At 48.1% G+C, this 16385-nt stretch overlaps 1 protein-coding gene across 6 annotated transcripts in view; it reads left to right on the top strand.

Moving 5' to 3' along the window:
• brip1 (BRCA1 interacting helicase 1) overlaps window positions 1–16385 on the top strand; it is a 59060-nt gene that overhangs the window by 8052 nt on the left and 34623 nt on the right. For 2 of the 6 annotated variants that reach the window (XM_029843682.1, XM_029843684.1), the window contains exons 11-26: window positions 111–265; window positions 338–515; window positions 670–810; window positions 918–1079; window positions 6238–6397; window positions 6483–6604; window positions 10287–10399; window positions 10481–10563; window positions 10674–10979; window positions 12216–12896; window positions 14451–14795; window positions 14869–14901; window positions 14982–15070; window positions 15277–15349; window positions 15423–15635; window positions 15768–15910. In XM_029843682.1, coding sequence (XP_029699542.1) covers window positions 111–265; window positions 338–515; window positions 670–810; window positions 918–1079; window positions 6238–6397; window positions 6483–6604; window positions 10287–10399; window positions 10481–10563; window positions 10674–10979; window positions 12216–12896; window positions 14451–14795; window positions 14869–14901; window positions 14982–15070; window positions 15277–15349; window positions 15423–15635; window positions 15768–15910 — 2997 coding nt within the window. Of the gene's footprint in view, window positions 1–110; window positions 266–337; window positions 516–669; window positions 811–917; window positions 1080–6237; window positions 6398–6482; window positions 6605–10286; window positions 10400–10480; window positions 10564–10673; window positions 10980–12215; window positions 12897–14416; window positions 14796–14868; window positions 14902–14981; window positions 15071–15276; window positions 15636–15767; window positions 15911–16385 lie in introns of those variants that run through there. The other 4 variants (XM_029843683.1, XM_029843686.1, XM_029843685.1 and 1 more) reach the window with 4 other exon arrangements.

The following is a 16385-nucleotide window of genomic DNA, read 5'->3' as shown; positions in this document are numbered from 1 at the left end:
AGCGCGACCACCCAGGGATGCGGGATAAGCTGATGCTGATCGACATAAGAATCATTGATCATAAGCATCTGTACTTAAAGGATGGTTTCATCCTCCTGTCTGTTTCATAGGCCAACTTGGCTGCAGTGTTGGAGAAGGAAGAGCGACTTGGTTTTGTTAACGGCAAAGAAGATGTGGTGCAGATCCCGACTATCAGCTCAGCTACCTCCGCCGTCCTCAAAGGTCTTTTCATGGTCCTGGATTACCTCTTCAGAGACAAGTGCAGGTCAGACAGGAACCGATATCAGGAACTCTTTGAGCGTAACCTTGGTTGATTCTTCTTCTCTGGTCTGTGAAGGTTTGCAGAAGACTACAGGGTGGCTCTACAGAGGAGCTACGCTTGGACCAATCAGGTCCCGCCTGACGCTCCCGATGCCCAGGGCTTCTTCGGTCGGCCTCGCCAGAGACAACGACAGAGTATTCGAGTCAAGGCGGAAATGCTGACGCTCAGCTTCTGGTGTCTCAACCCTGCTGTGGTGAGAGGTTAGATGTGGTATAAGGAGGCCGTTATAATCTATTTGACCCACCTAAATAAAGTAACCATTTATGGTCAAGTTCCCAGAACTTGGAATCTTAATTAAGCTCCAGTTTCCAGCTCTGTTCAGGTAACTTTGTGTCTGCATTGCTCAGGCTTTCTCTGACTTGAGTAACTCGCTGAAGAGCATCGTGCTGACATCGGGAACCCTGTCACCGATGGGTTCCTTCTCCTCTGAACTCGGGGTAAAATTCTCCATCCAGTTGGAGGCCAACCACGTTATCAACAAGTCCCAGGTCAGTCAGGCACGTTCTCAGCAGTGCTGCAACAGAATAGTTGAGTGGTTTTATACAAATCACATCTGGGTTTTGCCCAGCTTCATCATCTGACCCTCTCTCCTCAGGTTTGGGTGGGCACTGTTGGTGCGGGACCCCATGGCAGAAAACTCTGTGCTACTTTCCAGCACGCTGAAACTTATACCTTCCAGGATGAGGTGGGGGCGCTGTTGCTACACGTCTGCCAGGTCATGGCCAAGGGCGTGCTCTGCTTTCTGCCATCTTATAAGGTATTTAGATAACCTGCAAAAACAGGAAATCTTCCGTCATTTAAAATGATCAGGCAGCGCACTGTATTAAAATCTTTGGCTTTTGATTTTTGGTTTGAGCTGTCAAAGTTAAGCAAGATGGGTAAAGTTGAATTAGTCAAATTCACCAAGAGTTAAGGCTGGTATCTCCAATATTTAATGTTTAAAGCTTTTTTTTATTTTTTATATAAGAGCCAAATGATTATGATTGCTGTCATATTCAATCCTTTGTTTTGCTACGTTAATACGCTGGCTGTTCTCGTTTTAACCATTAGAGGGCGCTAGAGACCATATTTTGGACATGCCTGCAGCGCCTTTGTTGTTTGACAATATCCCAAGTTTTTCAGAGGAAAACAATGTTTTCCACTCCTGTGGAGGATCCCAGTGCTAAAAGGCTGCTCAGCGTGGTGTCATGTGTCCTAATAGATCAGTACTGATCAATAGAGCCACTTGTCAGGCACTTGCTCACTTGCTGTCACCCTTAGTGAAGTGTATCCTCTTTCAGTTAATGAGAGAGCCCGTGAGAGCGTACTCATAGACACTTTGTCCCTCTTTGTTTGTTATGCGTTTTTGTCCCTGAATAATTAATATGTGATGTAACTCAGTCATGATGTCTGCTCGCTGCGGGTCAAGTTGGTTTCATTTATCATGGTGAGATTGTCCCCTGTGCACACGCTGACGTGTGCGTTTTATCAATGGCAGTGCAGTGATGAATTGGAAACACCTGGATACTCTGGTGTACTGTGCAAAAATACACGCTCTACTTTTAACACACATTGGATTTTCCGTGTTGTTTTCACTTGGACGGCATCACATTTTGGGCTCTCTTTTTTTTATTTTTGCACATGCACCTCCAGCCCTCTTGCTGTAATACCTCCTCAGTACGATTGGATACTCGGCCAGGCCCTAGTGCAAAAGCCTCCAAACCATGCTGAGTCGAGTAGCGCTGAGTAGTGGAAAAGCGCCGCAAGCCTCAAAGTCTCATTTTCCTCTTCTGTTGACCTGTAATACACACTCCAATGTGACTACAACCTGTGGGATGTTTTTTACTATCACTATTATTAATAATCATGTTGGAGTCCTTTATCTCTCTCTTCCTCTGTGGATTCATAAATATTTAATCTGCTGCCAGCTCTTAAAGACGGGGAAGATGTGGGGATCTGTAGGCCAAGGGTATTAACTGGAGCCTTGGAGGCCTCGTTGGTGCCACTGAGTCCTGTCTGTCCTCTCTTGTGTGTTTGTGTGTGCGAGAGGGAGGACGGGTCCATCCACACATCCAATTCCTGGGTATCGATGTAATGCTTTTAACTATTTGCACACCACTGGTGCTTTTGCTGCCAGCAAACAAATGTGTGAAATGATTCATTTCACTTTAGTCATTTTATCCACAGACCTCCAGTTGTCTCGTGGGTTTGTGCACGACTGGTCACGTGCACGGTCTGCAGCCAGATCTGGGAAAGCTGAAGAAGATAACATTTTAATAGTAGTCACAACCAGTCATTTTTTCCAATTAACATCCCCTGAACCTTCAGCAGACCCTGGTTCTGTGTGCTGGATGAGTGGACGAGCGCAAGGCTGGAGAAGGGGCCGTTGCTGTTTGTTTTCCTTTTAAAGAAAGGAAGCAATACAAGGGGGTGGGGGTGCAGAGGTGAAAGGATGGCAGGGAATACAAGATGCTTTTAAAGGAGGTTGAGATAAGGGCCATTAGGTGATGTCGCCTGGCTGTCTGCATGAAGACACGCCCAGCGCCGGCACTCTGGGATCTGCTGAACACGTGTCAAATCAAAGCTGGACTGCGGGGTAAACAGCACACACTGTTCTCAGCAGCTCCAATGCTCCGCTGGAACCGTTATTTTAAACCGAAGCAGTTTCTGTCTCTGTTTGCGCTCGTGTGTTAGATTCATGGGTCAATTTGCCCAGTGTAGCATATCCCTCCGTGCTGATGTGATGTTTTATGTGAGGTTTTACAGTGGAAACTTCAGGGTTACTGGTGTTTTGACTAACCTGGAGCCTCTCTTTGTGAGTCTTAACAGTTTCAGACGGGCCAGATGTAGCCTCAGCAGTCTCCACGATACAGGAAAACCCAGGAGCATTTTCTCACTGCTGCTATTGTCAAAACACAAGGAAGCTCGATGACTCGAGGGCTTCGGCCATTGCTTTGAAGCATTACAATGAATTAGAATTTTAGGAACTTCATTACTGGCTCGTGGAATTAGTGACAAGTGGTTCCGAGTGGCAGCACTCTACAATTGTGTGGCATCAATTGTGTGTTGCTCTGAACTGAGTGGCGTAATTGCCCTCTGTTTGCTCAGTAAATGTAATCGTACTAGCCATCTTGTGCCGCTAATTCCGCATTGTCACGCTAATTCATTACCAACAAACATCAGCAATGATCTCTATATCAAACAATTATAAATAAAAAAAAGACAGACATGTTGGTGGGGGTCTTCTCTTGGCAGCAGGCGTATTTTTCCAGCTACGATTTATCGGCTGGTTTGTGGGACCGACGAGGGAAGTGTGCAGGCCGGAGGTGGCAGGTGGCTTCTTGTCACCAGTCTTGGCGTGATGGCTGCTGTGATATTTTGAATCTGAATAATTTACACCCCAACAACACGTCTCCCCACGCCACGGTGAAATGTGGCTCCCGGCTGCATGTTTCATTAATGCCGTCGCCTCCAAACTCCTTCCATAATTCAGCAGGCACCGGAGAAGCTGCAACGTGTCGCGGCACAGCTTAGTGACACCAGGGACGCTGGATGGAGATAGAGGCCGGATGCGGAGGAGGTGAAAGATGGGGAGACAGTAAGGAAGAGGAGGAGGAGGAGGAGCGGGGAAGTGTAAAAGTGCGAGAGCCCACAGGTCACTGCTTCTGCGTGGTTGTTTCGCCACCTTGTCCCAGTTGGCTGGAAGGCCTGGCCCACTTAGCTGTGGCAGAGGCTGAGAATCGTGCTTCCAGCGCCTAGAAAAGACAATAAATTATTCACTCCTTGTTGTGTTTTTTTTTTTTTTTTTTTTGGATGTGCTAAATACTGCTCATTTCCCAGCATCAGAGTTTCCTCCTGGCAGTCACTAATTTAGCTTTGCCCCCCTATTGTCTTATTAAGATGTATCAGACAAACCCCCACACAGCTCACAGTGTTCAAGCTAATAGGGTGAGTTAACTTCAGCTATAGTTTAAAAAGTCTGTATTTAAATGGGTCCATTGACATTTCAGCACGTGGACCAACGGATCAGATAAACACCAGGCCTCTGTCAGATGTCCGTCCTAAATTATTCAAGAAGGTGCACATAACTGTAATTTCTGTGCCAGGAGTGTTAACACTCACATGGCTGAAAGCCGGGCCCAGAGGTGCTGCGGATCCGTTGGCCTGCGTGGTGAAATGCTCCACTTCACACCTACATCTGGGCAGCGTGGTCTGCCAGGCCAGGATTGAGGTCTCTGGCCCACTACTGCGACAATTAAAGCACAGGTCTACCAAACCCGCAGACACATTTTGCTTGTTCAGTTTCCGTATGTTACATTTTACAGCGGTACCGTGTCATTAATCACAATGGGCCCACCGGCACCTGTTGGTTCAGAAAGCCCACTTTAGTGGTGTAAGCTGACTGGACATTGTTGGATAATTCAGGAATCCATATTCAACCTGTTGTGGCAGCATGTTTTATATGGAGGAAGGGACTAAGCTATTATTTAATATATATTTCTCTCTGTTATTAAGAGGGAAACCTGAACTTTATACCTTGCGATTACTTTTAGTAGTTTTGGCAGTGATGGAGACTCTAGTTTAATGCGCCGCTGTCACGTAACTTTCATTGGGGGGGGGGGGGGGGGGGCAACGTGTACTCATTGCCTGGTGGAATCACCTCCTTTCCAAGTGCATCCTGGCAGATAATGGCTGTTTTGTTTAGTGGCAGCCTCAAATACATAGCATGAATTATTCACCCCCCCTTGCTGAAGATTGAACTGAAAAGCAGTTGCCGGACAAACAGTTTGCCAAGTTGAGGACGCACGTAAGTGGGGGTCCTTGTCGATGTAACGCTGCATATTTAGCGGATGCGCCATGTTTTATTGATGCAGAGAGGCCCAGCGTTGCTCCAACCTGACGAAAGCTCCGCCGTGCTTCGTTTCCCCACTACCAGGCAGCCGCATTGGCATGCGAGGAACGATCGGCACTGTTGGGCTTTCTCATCTCCCTGTTGTTTGCCACCGAAGCTACGGAGGCACGTTGGGCAGAAGCGTGTTCACGCAGGTAAACACAAGTGGACAGACGAGGACACGACGTGAGCGAATGCTCCCCACCTTCCTCTCGGGCTCAGGCTCCGAGAGTTGACACTACCTGCCTGTTGAGAAGTTTTCTGCTGACTGCGGGGAGAACCTCTGTTTGACCCGACTAACACATTTCCAATTCAGCGGAGCTGCTCTTTGATTCTTGAAGCCGTGCTTATTCAGGGATATAATCTGCACAGCACAGACAAGAGTGGGACCATCTTAGGATGAGGGCTTTTAGATCAATGTGCCTCCACTGAGACCTGCTGACTTTTCCTTCACTGACAATAGTACAGGAACAGTGATTTCATTACAGCCGGGGCTTAAACACAGGTTTCTGCCCAGCGCACGAAAAGAAAGCCGGCCTTTGTTCTGAGTTTTAGGTTACAGAATTGGAGCGCGTTAGAGTTCTTTATGGTGCCGTTCCTCGCAGTTATTTAGATTCTTACAGTTTTACAGCGTCTGAAGATGTCGTCCTGCTGGTTTTTCTTGACACGCAGCAACATCGCAACCGAATGTTTACCCTGAAGACCTCCTCCTCCTCTGCTGGGGCTTGTTTGTAGGCCACGCTTGTCCTTATTTAAACCCACATCTGGCCCTGGTCACTTTAAAGTATGGCTGATCATCCAACCCTGCACCTGCTTTGTTTTTCTGTCTTACTCACTTCCTTCGGATCAAATTATATCACTCAATTGGTGAAAAATCCAAAAAGCACACGATGCATTACATTAATTATAAACTACTTCAAGTCTTTGTTACCCACATAACGACCATGACTTCACCAGTCAGCAAACCGTTATAATAATTGTGTTTCTTGTGTTTCGGCATTATAATTTCGGATTGTTTACCACGTTCCCGCTGTTGCCTGGTCAGATGTTGGACAAACTGCGAGATCGCTGGAGCAACACGGGTCTGTGGGAGAAGCTAGAGCAGCAGAAAACTGTGATCACCGAGCCTCGCGGCGGTGGAAAAGGCGACTTCGACGAGCTGCTTCAGACCTACTACGAAGCAATCAAAGGCTGCCAAGAAAGAGGTGAGGCTCACTCGGCACGCCGGCCACTGGCCCTGGAAATAATCGGAGGTAAATCTCACGTCCGTCGTGCGATTCTTGGTTACAGACGGCGCTCTGCTGATTGCTGTGTGCCGAGGAAAGGTGAGTGAAGGGCTGGACTTCACCGACGACAACGCCAGGGCCGTGGTCACCATTGGAATTCCCTTCCCGAACATCAAAGACCTTCAGGTAACCACTCAGTGTGTGGAGGTTATGCACAGCATCTCAGATTAACGCCCTTCCTCAGTCTATTGGGTTTCCCAGGTATAAATAAAAGGAGCATAATTGATCGAGGATGTATAGTTTAGTTCATTATCCTTTCATATGTTTGAGCTGATGTCTGGCGAAATGAATGCGTGAATCTGTGAATCAAGTTTCTCCCCTCTCACATCCTGGATAGATTGAAGACAACGAGGTATCTCGCAGACAGACTCGCGCACGCACACGTGGGCCCTCACCGGATCGGCGCATCGTTTTGGTGATCCGTAAAAAAATCCCAAAGCGACGTTGCTGTGTCTGCCCTATCCTTAGCAGATAAAGTTGACCTTTAAGTTTGCCTCCCCCCCCCCCCCCCCCCCTGCCTGCCACCTCTCCCCCGTCCCCCTTTACTCCTCCACGTCCTCCTGTCAGAGCACAACGAAGCTTTCACTAACCTGTTCTGTCATCGTGGCCAGACGTGTGGGTGATTGAAGCTTCCCGGGCCTTTAAGGCTGTCAGGGTCACCACTGTCAACTCTCGCTGCTGCGTCTCTCTTTCTTTAATATTTACATTTGGATTGCCGTGTTTCGTTTTTGGTATTTGTGGCAAAGAGGTGACAGTTGTAAAGGAAAATTGTGGCACAGGTTAATTTGTGCACATTTTTAATCATGTTTCTTGCCCTCCCCTCCTCAGACGCACGGTCCCCCACCAGTCATAACTGTGGTTCTTCACTCAGCTGGAAATCATAGGACAAAATCTTGCTTTCAAGGACGATTTTTGTCCTTTAACCTTACTTTCCATCATGCTAACACTGGCATTCACAAAACAGTCTTCTTTGGTTAAAGGGAGGTCATTTAAATTAAACCATTTACATTTTTTACTGGCCTGGATTATTGTGAGAATGGCCCATGTATTCATTAGCGGCTCACATCAAAATCCCCCATTAAAGTCCCGTGCCCCCCCCCACAGGAGTACCATTGGACACTGAATGTCATTATTCCACATTTATCTCCACCTCTTACTAGCATTAAAATGCTTGGATTTTTCCCGTCCTCTCCCTGTTATCTCTGCTCTCAGTGGAAGAGGCACAGTTGGCCCCCGCAGAAAAGCCCCGGGGGGGTTTTAAGGTCTTTGAGCTAACCTCCATTACACTGCTGAGAGGACGAGGACACTGACACTAATGACGCTCAGCCTCGTAGCGTTCTCAACAAGCAAATATACCCAGCCAGCATTCTGTCAGAGGAGATAATGGGCTGTTTTTCAGGGGTCATACACACGTGCACGGGCACATATGAGGTTGTACCCAGTATGGGGTAAACATTATTACTGCTCTAGCAGCCAACACATCCACCCTCCTGCTCTGTGTTTGACAAACGCTTGCATCTTGTCCTATACGTTAGAGACTTTATTCCAGACCTTTTTATATATTAACCGATGCAATTGAGTCTTGTCAATTATTCTTTACAGTGCGATCAGTCAATCTTTGCAGAGCCGAATCGGAAGAGCAAGGTTCAATATAGTAACTGTTGTTATAGGAAGCTCTGCCGTCCCCAGTCGACCTGCGTTGATTTTGTTATCGCGTTCTCACCCTCACCAATGCTTCGTATCACCGCCTGATCACATTTAGACGACGTGTCGTACGTCAGAAACCTGATCTGGCTGCAGCTGCAAACACGTGCCTGATGAGCGAGCACGCTCTCCTAAGTGCACGCAGAGACCCAGACATATGAATTCATTCATTTTATGCCACACTGGCACGCCAGCGCCCCATTGCTGGGACCAGAGCTGTAAGCCCAGCTTCTCTCCATTAAAGCCTGCTCCAGTGCTTTTAGATGCCTGCATTCCCAGACAGGCATAACTCACAGACACTGCAGATTAAGCACATAGCATGGCATTTTACTGGCCTGTTGTGTTATCGTGACACAGATCAAAGGTTGAACTTGAAAAGTCCTCTGCCAAAGGTGCTTTTACATCGACGGCGAGTTTTTCCGATGCCCTCTTTTACCGTGAACGGTCACGTCCTGCGTGAGTGAGTCAAACAATAAGTGGCTTTAACAAGCAATAAAAAGTCACTTACCAATGATAAGGCGTCTGGGTTGGTTTAATGAAGGGCTCCGGTAGGCGGCCTTTGTTAGCCACGACCATGACATTGCATTCATTCTAAGCATGAAAAATGTATGGATAAGGCGTGGGGGTGGGGGCTTAATATAATTAAAGAGGACTACAGATCTCCATAGATGCGACCAAAGCAGATATGTGATTATCAAACGTGCAACGTGTCCCTTTTATTGTGCTACTGTTTTTCTCGGACACGGACACTGCGCAGGTATGTCGAATTCCACGTGAGCGGTGGTGCGAGCCGATCCGCGAGCGGGTTCGGGGACGCCGCGATGGCCCGGTACACATAAACGCGCACTCTTGAAAACGCGCCGCTCGGCTGTCATCCCAGCCTTTACGTGGCAGACGAGGCGCTCAGCAATCTCAGTGACAGGCACAAGATGTCCCGGACTGCCAGGGGCGCGCGCGCTGACACTGACGTGCACGTCCACACACACACGGCGCAAAATATAAAATGGAAGCGCTCAGCTGCGAAGCATCCCTAGTGGTCAAATCTATGTTTTCGGGGATATGCAGGTAGCTGTAGAGGAAGCGAGTGATCTCTTGACATTTTAACGAATCCCTTCAAGCTTGTGGTTTCTTGCACATTTGCGACATTTGCTAGCAGCCAGAATTGGCTTTTTCACATATGCAAGCTGTCATGTTAGATCGGACGGCGACATGGTGCAGACCGGGGACGCGATGGCCTCACACGCTGAAACAGACTGTGATTGGATTTAGATGACACTGCCAGGCTGGAGGCTACTGGCCTTTCTGCTCTTGCTGTGTCTTAAGAAGTGGATTCTTTACCGTTCTGGTGTCTCATACGTTGGCAAACATCTCGCCAGCCAGCCAGCAGCATCGACCAAGACTTCCTGCGCGGCGGCGGCGGCGGCAGACGGCCTTAATATGGTCTTCTGCAGATTCAGAATTCTCAAATATCCCGGCCGATGCCGTCTCAAAGCCTCTCTGTGGCGTTTTCTTGGCGGCAGGTGTTTCGCGTTTATCTGCACGCTCCCCCAGGTGAGGTGTCATTAGTCATGGTCCAACTTTGGGGGTGACATTTAGGATTTCTTGTGACTTCACTTGTTTGTTTGTGTACACGGGCCCAGTCAGGCCACAGTGGCATTGCGTGACGCGCGCGAGGGAGCAGGTTGTACCTGCCACGGCTCTGCGTTTGGTGGCTCAGGGCGAACACATGGTCCCTGTCAGAAGCAGTTAAAGCCCCGTTCAGCGGCCTGCCCCGCATGGCATCCCGTCAGACGGTAACTGAACTTTTCACTTGTCAATGCTGAAAGGTTAGCGCTAAAATCAGCAGCGACAGATGCAAATGGATGGATGCTTCCTTGGCATTTTTGTGCAGGGATGTTTCGTGTCGCCTCGCTCGCCCACCCCGACCTCCGGCCACCCCCTCCGTGGCCTCGGTTCAGCCCCCCCTCGCTGAACACATCTGTCTGAAAGGACAGCTGTGTAACAGGCCTCCGCAGGTCTTCAGTGAGATTTCTATTGGTAAACCAATAAGCAGCTTATCAAAGATGCGCTACCAGTCTTTAAATCCACCGGTCTGTAATTTCAGGTGGAACTGAAGATGAAGTACAACGACCAGCACGCCAAGTCCAGAGGTCTTCTCTCGGGGCATCGTTGGTACGAGATCCAGGCCTACAGAGCTCTTAACCAGGCCCTGGGGAGGTGAAGCTCAACCCATGAATGTTTTGAAAGTATACGACTTGTGTGTTCTAACTTTTCAACCCCCGAACCGTCGTGTCGCAGGTGCATCCGCCACAGGAACGACTGGGGCGCGCTGATCTTGGTCGATGACCGCTACAAAAACAACCCAAATAAATACATCACAGGTAATTGTTGCCTGCCGGTCCGAACGAGTCTGAGTAATACTGAGTGTGAACAGCAGGTGGCAGTAGTCATCCACTGTAAACTCTACCGGTTGGCTTGTGTTTGCACTCAGGTCTGTCAAAATGGGTCCGTCAGCTCGTCCAGCACCACGACACCTTCAGCAATGCCATGCAGTCGCTGGGAGCGTTCTCCCGGGAGCAGCAGAAGGTGGCGTTGATTCCGGCAGACGCTCGGACCTCCAGCTCAACTGCAGCCTCTCCACACAGTCACGTGTGTGTAACTGTGGAGGACCAGGCGGCAGAACCTTGTTCCACAGCGTCACTTGTGGAAACGCCTGCACCCCAGCAGGATGCAGCACACTCTGTGTCCAACATCGTCCCTCACACGCAGGTTAAGTCTGGAGAAGTTGAAAATGCAGGTGAGCTGAGTGCAATTATCCCAACCACTATTTGTTCATAGCATCAAAACATTACCAGCTAATATGTTAAGCAGAAAGTAGCCTCAGTTTCAGAGGCCTGTCCATGTGAAGGACAAGATACTTTGCTCCCACCCATTCGTGATGTTTATTAATCAATTGTGCCGAAATAGACTTGTTTCCCAAATGCGGCCTCACTATATGACAAGATGAGTGGAAGATACATGATACGAAGGTGAACAGAGCCAAGCAACAGTTAAAAAGCACCATTATTTTGTCTTTTTGTTCCTCAAGCATGACGTCACCACGGAGAAAATACGCCGGGTTTGCTCATCGCCTTGGCGAGCGCCCATTGTGTTGGGGGGTCACGTCGGGGTTGAGCTGTTAGCCTGGTTGGATTTGGGTTTGGTGGACAGGGGTGGCAGCAGAGCGGGGGCGGCACACCTACCCCCACTCCCCCGTGGTCGGGGAAGGGTTGAGTAGATGTTGGGGGTGGGGATGTGGGATCAGTTGAGTGGCTTGCCTCATTACTGTAAGGTCTTGTGCGTGCCTGAGTGGCGCTGGAGCGAGCTGATGAGCAGATGTTGGACTGTTGCTTTTAATTAATTCCCCTTGACCTTTGTTTGGGTTACACTGAGCGTAAGGCCACATTTAGATTTACTTATTTTTCTATATAAATCAGCCTCAGCAGCCCTGGTGTTTCATGGTGAAAGCTTGTTTTCTACTTCATGGCCTTCGTGTGTTATTCTCGTGTTTTTAAACAGTCCCTGAAGGATTTAGCCGAGTGTTTGCGATGTTGTAGCAAGGCTGTGCACTTGTGCTGCATCGCAAATGCATTATCACCAGAAAATGGCAGTATGAAAAATGTTTTATATTATTTTATATTCATACATGAAGAAAACCCATATGATTAAAGCCTTTTGATTGAAAACAGTAATAATTAAGACTTGAGACAGTCTGGACACATCTAGAGGGAATAACCACTCTCCATAGCAACCAAGGAGATGTTAGTACTGGTACAGTGAGTTTATAATATACCACCATTAGCATGCTAATATTATATTTAGCATCAGCAAAACAGTCCCAGATGGGTTTACCTGACATGGTGGAAGATAAAACTCACAGGGAATTAATATTCAGCTGTGTATAAAATATGCAAATGCGTATTAATTCCTGCGACTGTTGCGTGGCTTTGTGAGCATTTTAGATGGTAAAGATCTGTTTTCTTTTTAAATGCAGAGTGCTCCAGAATGTTGCCGATTCCCCCTCCGGCAGCGCCCCTGTTAAATCCCAAAGCAAGAGCCGTGCACCCCATTTTCACCTCCAGTCCTGTCAGACCCAGCTTGAAGAAGCCAATCTTTAAAGGAAAACCACCCTCAAACTCCAGCCTGCCTTTGGAAATGTCTGATTTTGAGGACAAAGAGGGACAGATCACCTCTTCGTCAAAAGACAACGAGGCAGGTTTGATTAAACCAGAGGTTCCGGACACTTTCAGGGAAGTAGAGGAGAAAACTGACGCAGGAGCAGCCTTCTCCGACTGGGAAGACGAACCGCCCGGAGCCGCCGGTGCTGGAGAAGAAGACGAGGACGAAACGATCTTCTTCACCCCTGAACTCTTCGAGGATCCGAGCAATGGTGGCAGCCCTCACACTGAGCCAACCACCGAGCCGCCCCCTGGGACGAGGGGTCCTGCGGCCCGTTCAGATGAACCTTTTGAGAAGGTTCAGGGTGGAGCCTCCTGCACAGGAGAGAGCCCCGTTTCAGAAAGTGAGAGAAAGAAGCCAGAGGGAGAGAGGGAAGGAATCAGAGGTGAGAAGGAAGGTGTGGAGGGAGGACAGGTGGATAACCAGAGCAGAAAGACAGACAAGTGGCTTCACAGGGTGTCCAGGTCCAGGCAGAAAGTCCCGTCCAGCCCAACAGGTAACTAAGCACCTAAGACATGCTCAGTCCAACAGGCTTTATAAGGAGTAAGTTCAGTTTTCAGGGCCACTTCTCGTAATAACAGCAGAATAGATTCAACACTATCATTAGGTCAAAGAAGGGTTTTTTTATGTTTCGGATATGGTCTACAGTAGCGTTTCCTCAAATCGCTCTGTTGGCTCCGCCTCATCCGCTCCTCGCCGTGCGAGGGCGTCGACGAGGCCGCAGGCGTCTCAGAACAGCTTCTCATGTAGGGTGACAGCACGTCCTATTAAGCCCATTAATTCCTCTCCTCAGTTACAAACAGAACGGCGGCGCTGATTGAATGCTTTAACAAATCATTAAAAATGCTTAAACCTTTTTTCTTTTTTTTTACATATAGAAATGGATAATCACGGCGCGCTCTTTAATGATGTCTCTCTAGTTTGAGTGTGAGAATGAAGCTGCTTTAACACGCCTGATTGGACCTGAATTATGTCATTAAATGTTGTAAATTGTGTTTGTTGATGCACAGCTTTCATTGCAAGCATCCCTATTTCCTTAATTAAATATATTGGGTTTTCTTTGACATCTTCATGGTTTATTTTGCAAACACATTGAGTCAGTACGTCACTTACAAAATAATAAAACTGATCTGTTGATCAGGACTGTTAAATGTGCTACATAACAACCTCTAGCTAATCTTTACTCCAGGCTCGATCGGGACTTTTCTTAGCCATTTCCCATACCAGATCTTATAAATGAGCATCTCAGAGCTATGGTGCACTGTAGCTACCATAGCAACACTACTGATTTTACAGATTAATTTTCAGATTTGTAGAGCCCACATGTATCATTTCTATGATTCATCAGCTCTTCTGCAGTTTATTAGTTCTGACCGTCACATATAATCAGCAGTTTAAAGCCCATATTTAATTGTATGAGGGACGGCGGTCATTTAATCAAGCAATGCTGAATGCACAATCCTCCCGCCGCTAAAGCAGACAGGAAAAATGAGATTAAACATGATTACACTGATGGGATTTGTCTCATTACAGCCCAAACTTGGCCGATGTGTGATTTGTGTAGACAAGCACAGCAGACAAGTGTTCCATTAAGGCCTTGCCTTGCTCATCAACCGCCGCCTCACCGAGACCCTCGTATATGTATTCGTGCACGACCGCTCGTTAGCATCATCAAAACACAGCACAAAGAGGGCGGTGGATGTGTGTTAAAAGCACTTAATAGAGACCCCACATTACCGTAAGGCAGTAATGGCTGCGAATTACTGTTTTTTCCAATTATACTCATTCCGCCTTAACCCCCGAATCAGTGAAATTGGGCTTGTATAAGATTATTATACAAGAAAAAAAACAAAAGATCCATCCAGAAAGCGCTATGACTGAACTTGCACATTGCTGGGAAATGGAACGGTCACACTCTTCGATGGTTTAACATTTAAGGCCCGAGTTTGCATCGTGGTAAACAGGAAAGTTTGAGGTTTCTCTCCGTCTTTTGTCACCTTCCTCTTTATTCTTTAGCTCTCTCTGTTTCCCAACAACGCCGCACTGACAGGTGGAGGCCAGGAGGCGAGGTGTGTAGGGAGGGCGAGCCGTCAGATCCAGATCAGCCGGCAGAGAACAGGGAGGACCAGAGCAGGAGATGAGCCGCAGCTAACCGCCCCGGCTGCAGAGATAAGTAGAGCGGCACAAGCTGGCAAAAAGAATCGCCAGGACAATATCTGTGTTAATGGAATGACTGGGAGAGTTTCTATGAGCACGAGGGGAGGGAAGGCTCTTAAAGAAGAGCGTTTTCCCTCCACGATGACTTGGTCTGACCTCATGACGCCTGGAGAAGACGACCTGGGATGGCTGCACAAGGCTCCTCGTCCAGCGGTGGGCGGGCCTGAAAGCAAGAGAGGTAACGGGTCCGAAACGCTTCCCATTCTCAGGTGTTGCACAAAACAGACAAAAGACATTTTCCCCCTGTTCAGAACTCGCGTTGGAATGGATGGAGACTGTCAGATGTACATATTTTGGTTGCTAAACTGCTCTTCGGTCTGGATGAATCGTAAACTAAAACCGGCCTTCGTGTGTCTCTGTGAAGCCTTAAGAGTGCGACGCTCTCGCAGGCCGAAAAAGCGCAGGCGTCAAGCAGCTTCCCAAAAAACAAAGGCCAGAACAACGTCCACAAAGGTCGACTTATTCTCTATATCCTTGTGTACAGATTTCTGTTATTTCCTGTCTTTGGAGCCCTCCCATAGGGCGCTCCATACAATGCTCCAATACCAAGTTACCTCTAGTATTGTTAATGTTAAATCTCTACCAGCAGTACTGTATAACGCAGTTTTTCAGGTTTGTTCCTGGTTATTTATTCCAAGACAGACTTGTTTTTGTTGCAGAAAGGGGACCCGCCGTGCCTCCGGGGACTCTACTGTTCATCCTGCGTGACAGAAATGCTTCCTGCGGCCGAAGGAAAGCTCTGACGCTGCGGTTCAGATGCTGAAGCCGGTAACGGTTGGGTCAAATTTGAGTTTTCTCCTTTCAGGCGTGTTGCGTCGCGTCATCGATGAGCGGGAATGCTTTGCTACTCTGAGGACAACCCAAAGTGCTTCCGCGGGAACGTCGTCCTCCTGCCGGTGCGCAGGACGCCGGCCGGCGGCGGCTGACACCCAAGACTCCCTGCTGGTGGTCCAAAGTCTCACATCACTGGAGGCCTTAAGAGCTGCTCTGCAGCCCGTCTGTGGCAGCGGCTCAACTGGTGCGTCAGAAACGGTCGTATCAACGGTACCAAACGCGTCACTGCAGTCCAAGCAAGTTGCTCGGCAACAACGGAGGGACTCGCTATGGCGTTCGCAGTCACGAGAGGAGCTCTTGATTCTCTTCCCTGTAGGTTATAACGCCATCTGGAACCCCGGGGAGGGCTCCGTCACCACATTTCTGCAGTGCAAAGGCTGCTCGTCTCAGAGTTCTGGTCTTCCTGCCGCTGTAGTCGCAGCAGAGGTCCGTTACCCTTCCGACACAACTCGAGACCAGGTAAACTTTGACCAAATGCTCAGTGTGTGGCTGAAATACTGGCTGGAATCAAGCTCTGAGCCTCTCTTATGACAGTTCTCCCTACTTTATACTTCTTGACCCAGTATTTGTGACAGCGATTTGTTTTACAAACCTGTTTTTAATGTGTTCCAATGACGTCGGGCACTAAATTAACGTCCTTCATAAAGTGCCCCCCATCACATTTACTGTTGAAACAGTCACGGCTCATCTTCACATATCTTATCTGAACATCTTCTTGAATGACTTAAACCTTTAAGCTCATTATCATTTTTTTCTGTTTCTATAATGTGATTTACAGTCAGAAAACACCCCCCCCCCTCCCAGATTTCCAGACTTTTCACATTTATTGCTGTAAATTACAAACAACATGCGGATTCATCACTGGTATTGATTGATGGATGCAAACCGAGTGTCTTCTTTTTAAAACTCGGTTCAATAATCTTCGCCCTGGCTG

Source organism: Takifugu rubripes, chromosome 11 (genome assembly GCF_901000725.2).
Source record: "Takifugu rubripes chromosome 11, fTakRub1.2, whole genome shotgun sequence".
Classification (NCBI taxonomy): domain Eukaryota; kingdom Metazoa; phylum Chordata; class Actinopteri; order Tetraodontiformes; family Tetraodontidae; genus Takifugu; species Takifugu rubripes.
Note: the sequence above shows the minus strand (reverse complement) of the source record. Positions and strands in the feature narration are given on the sequence as shown.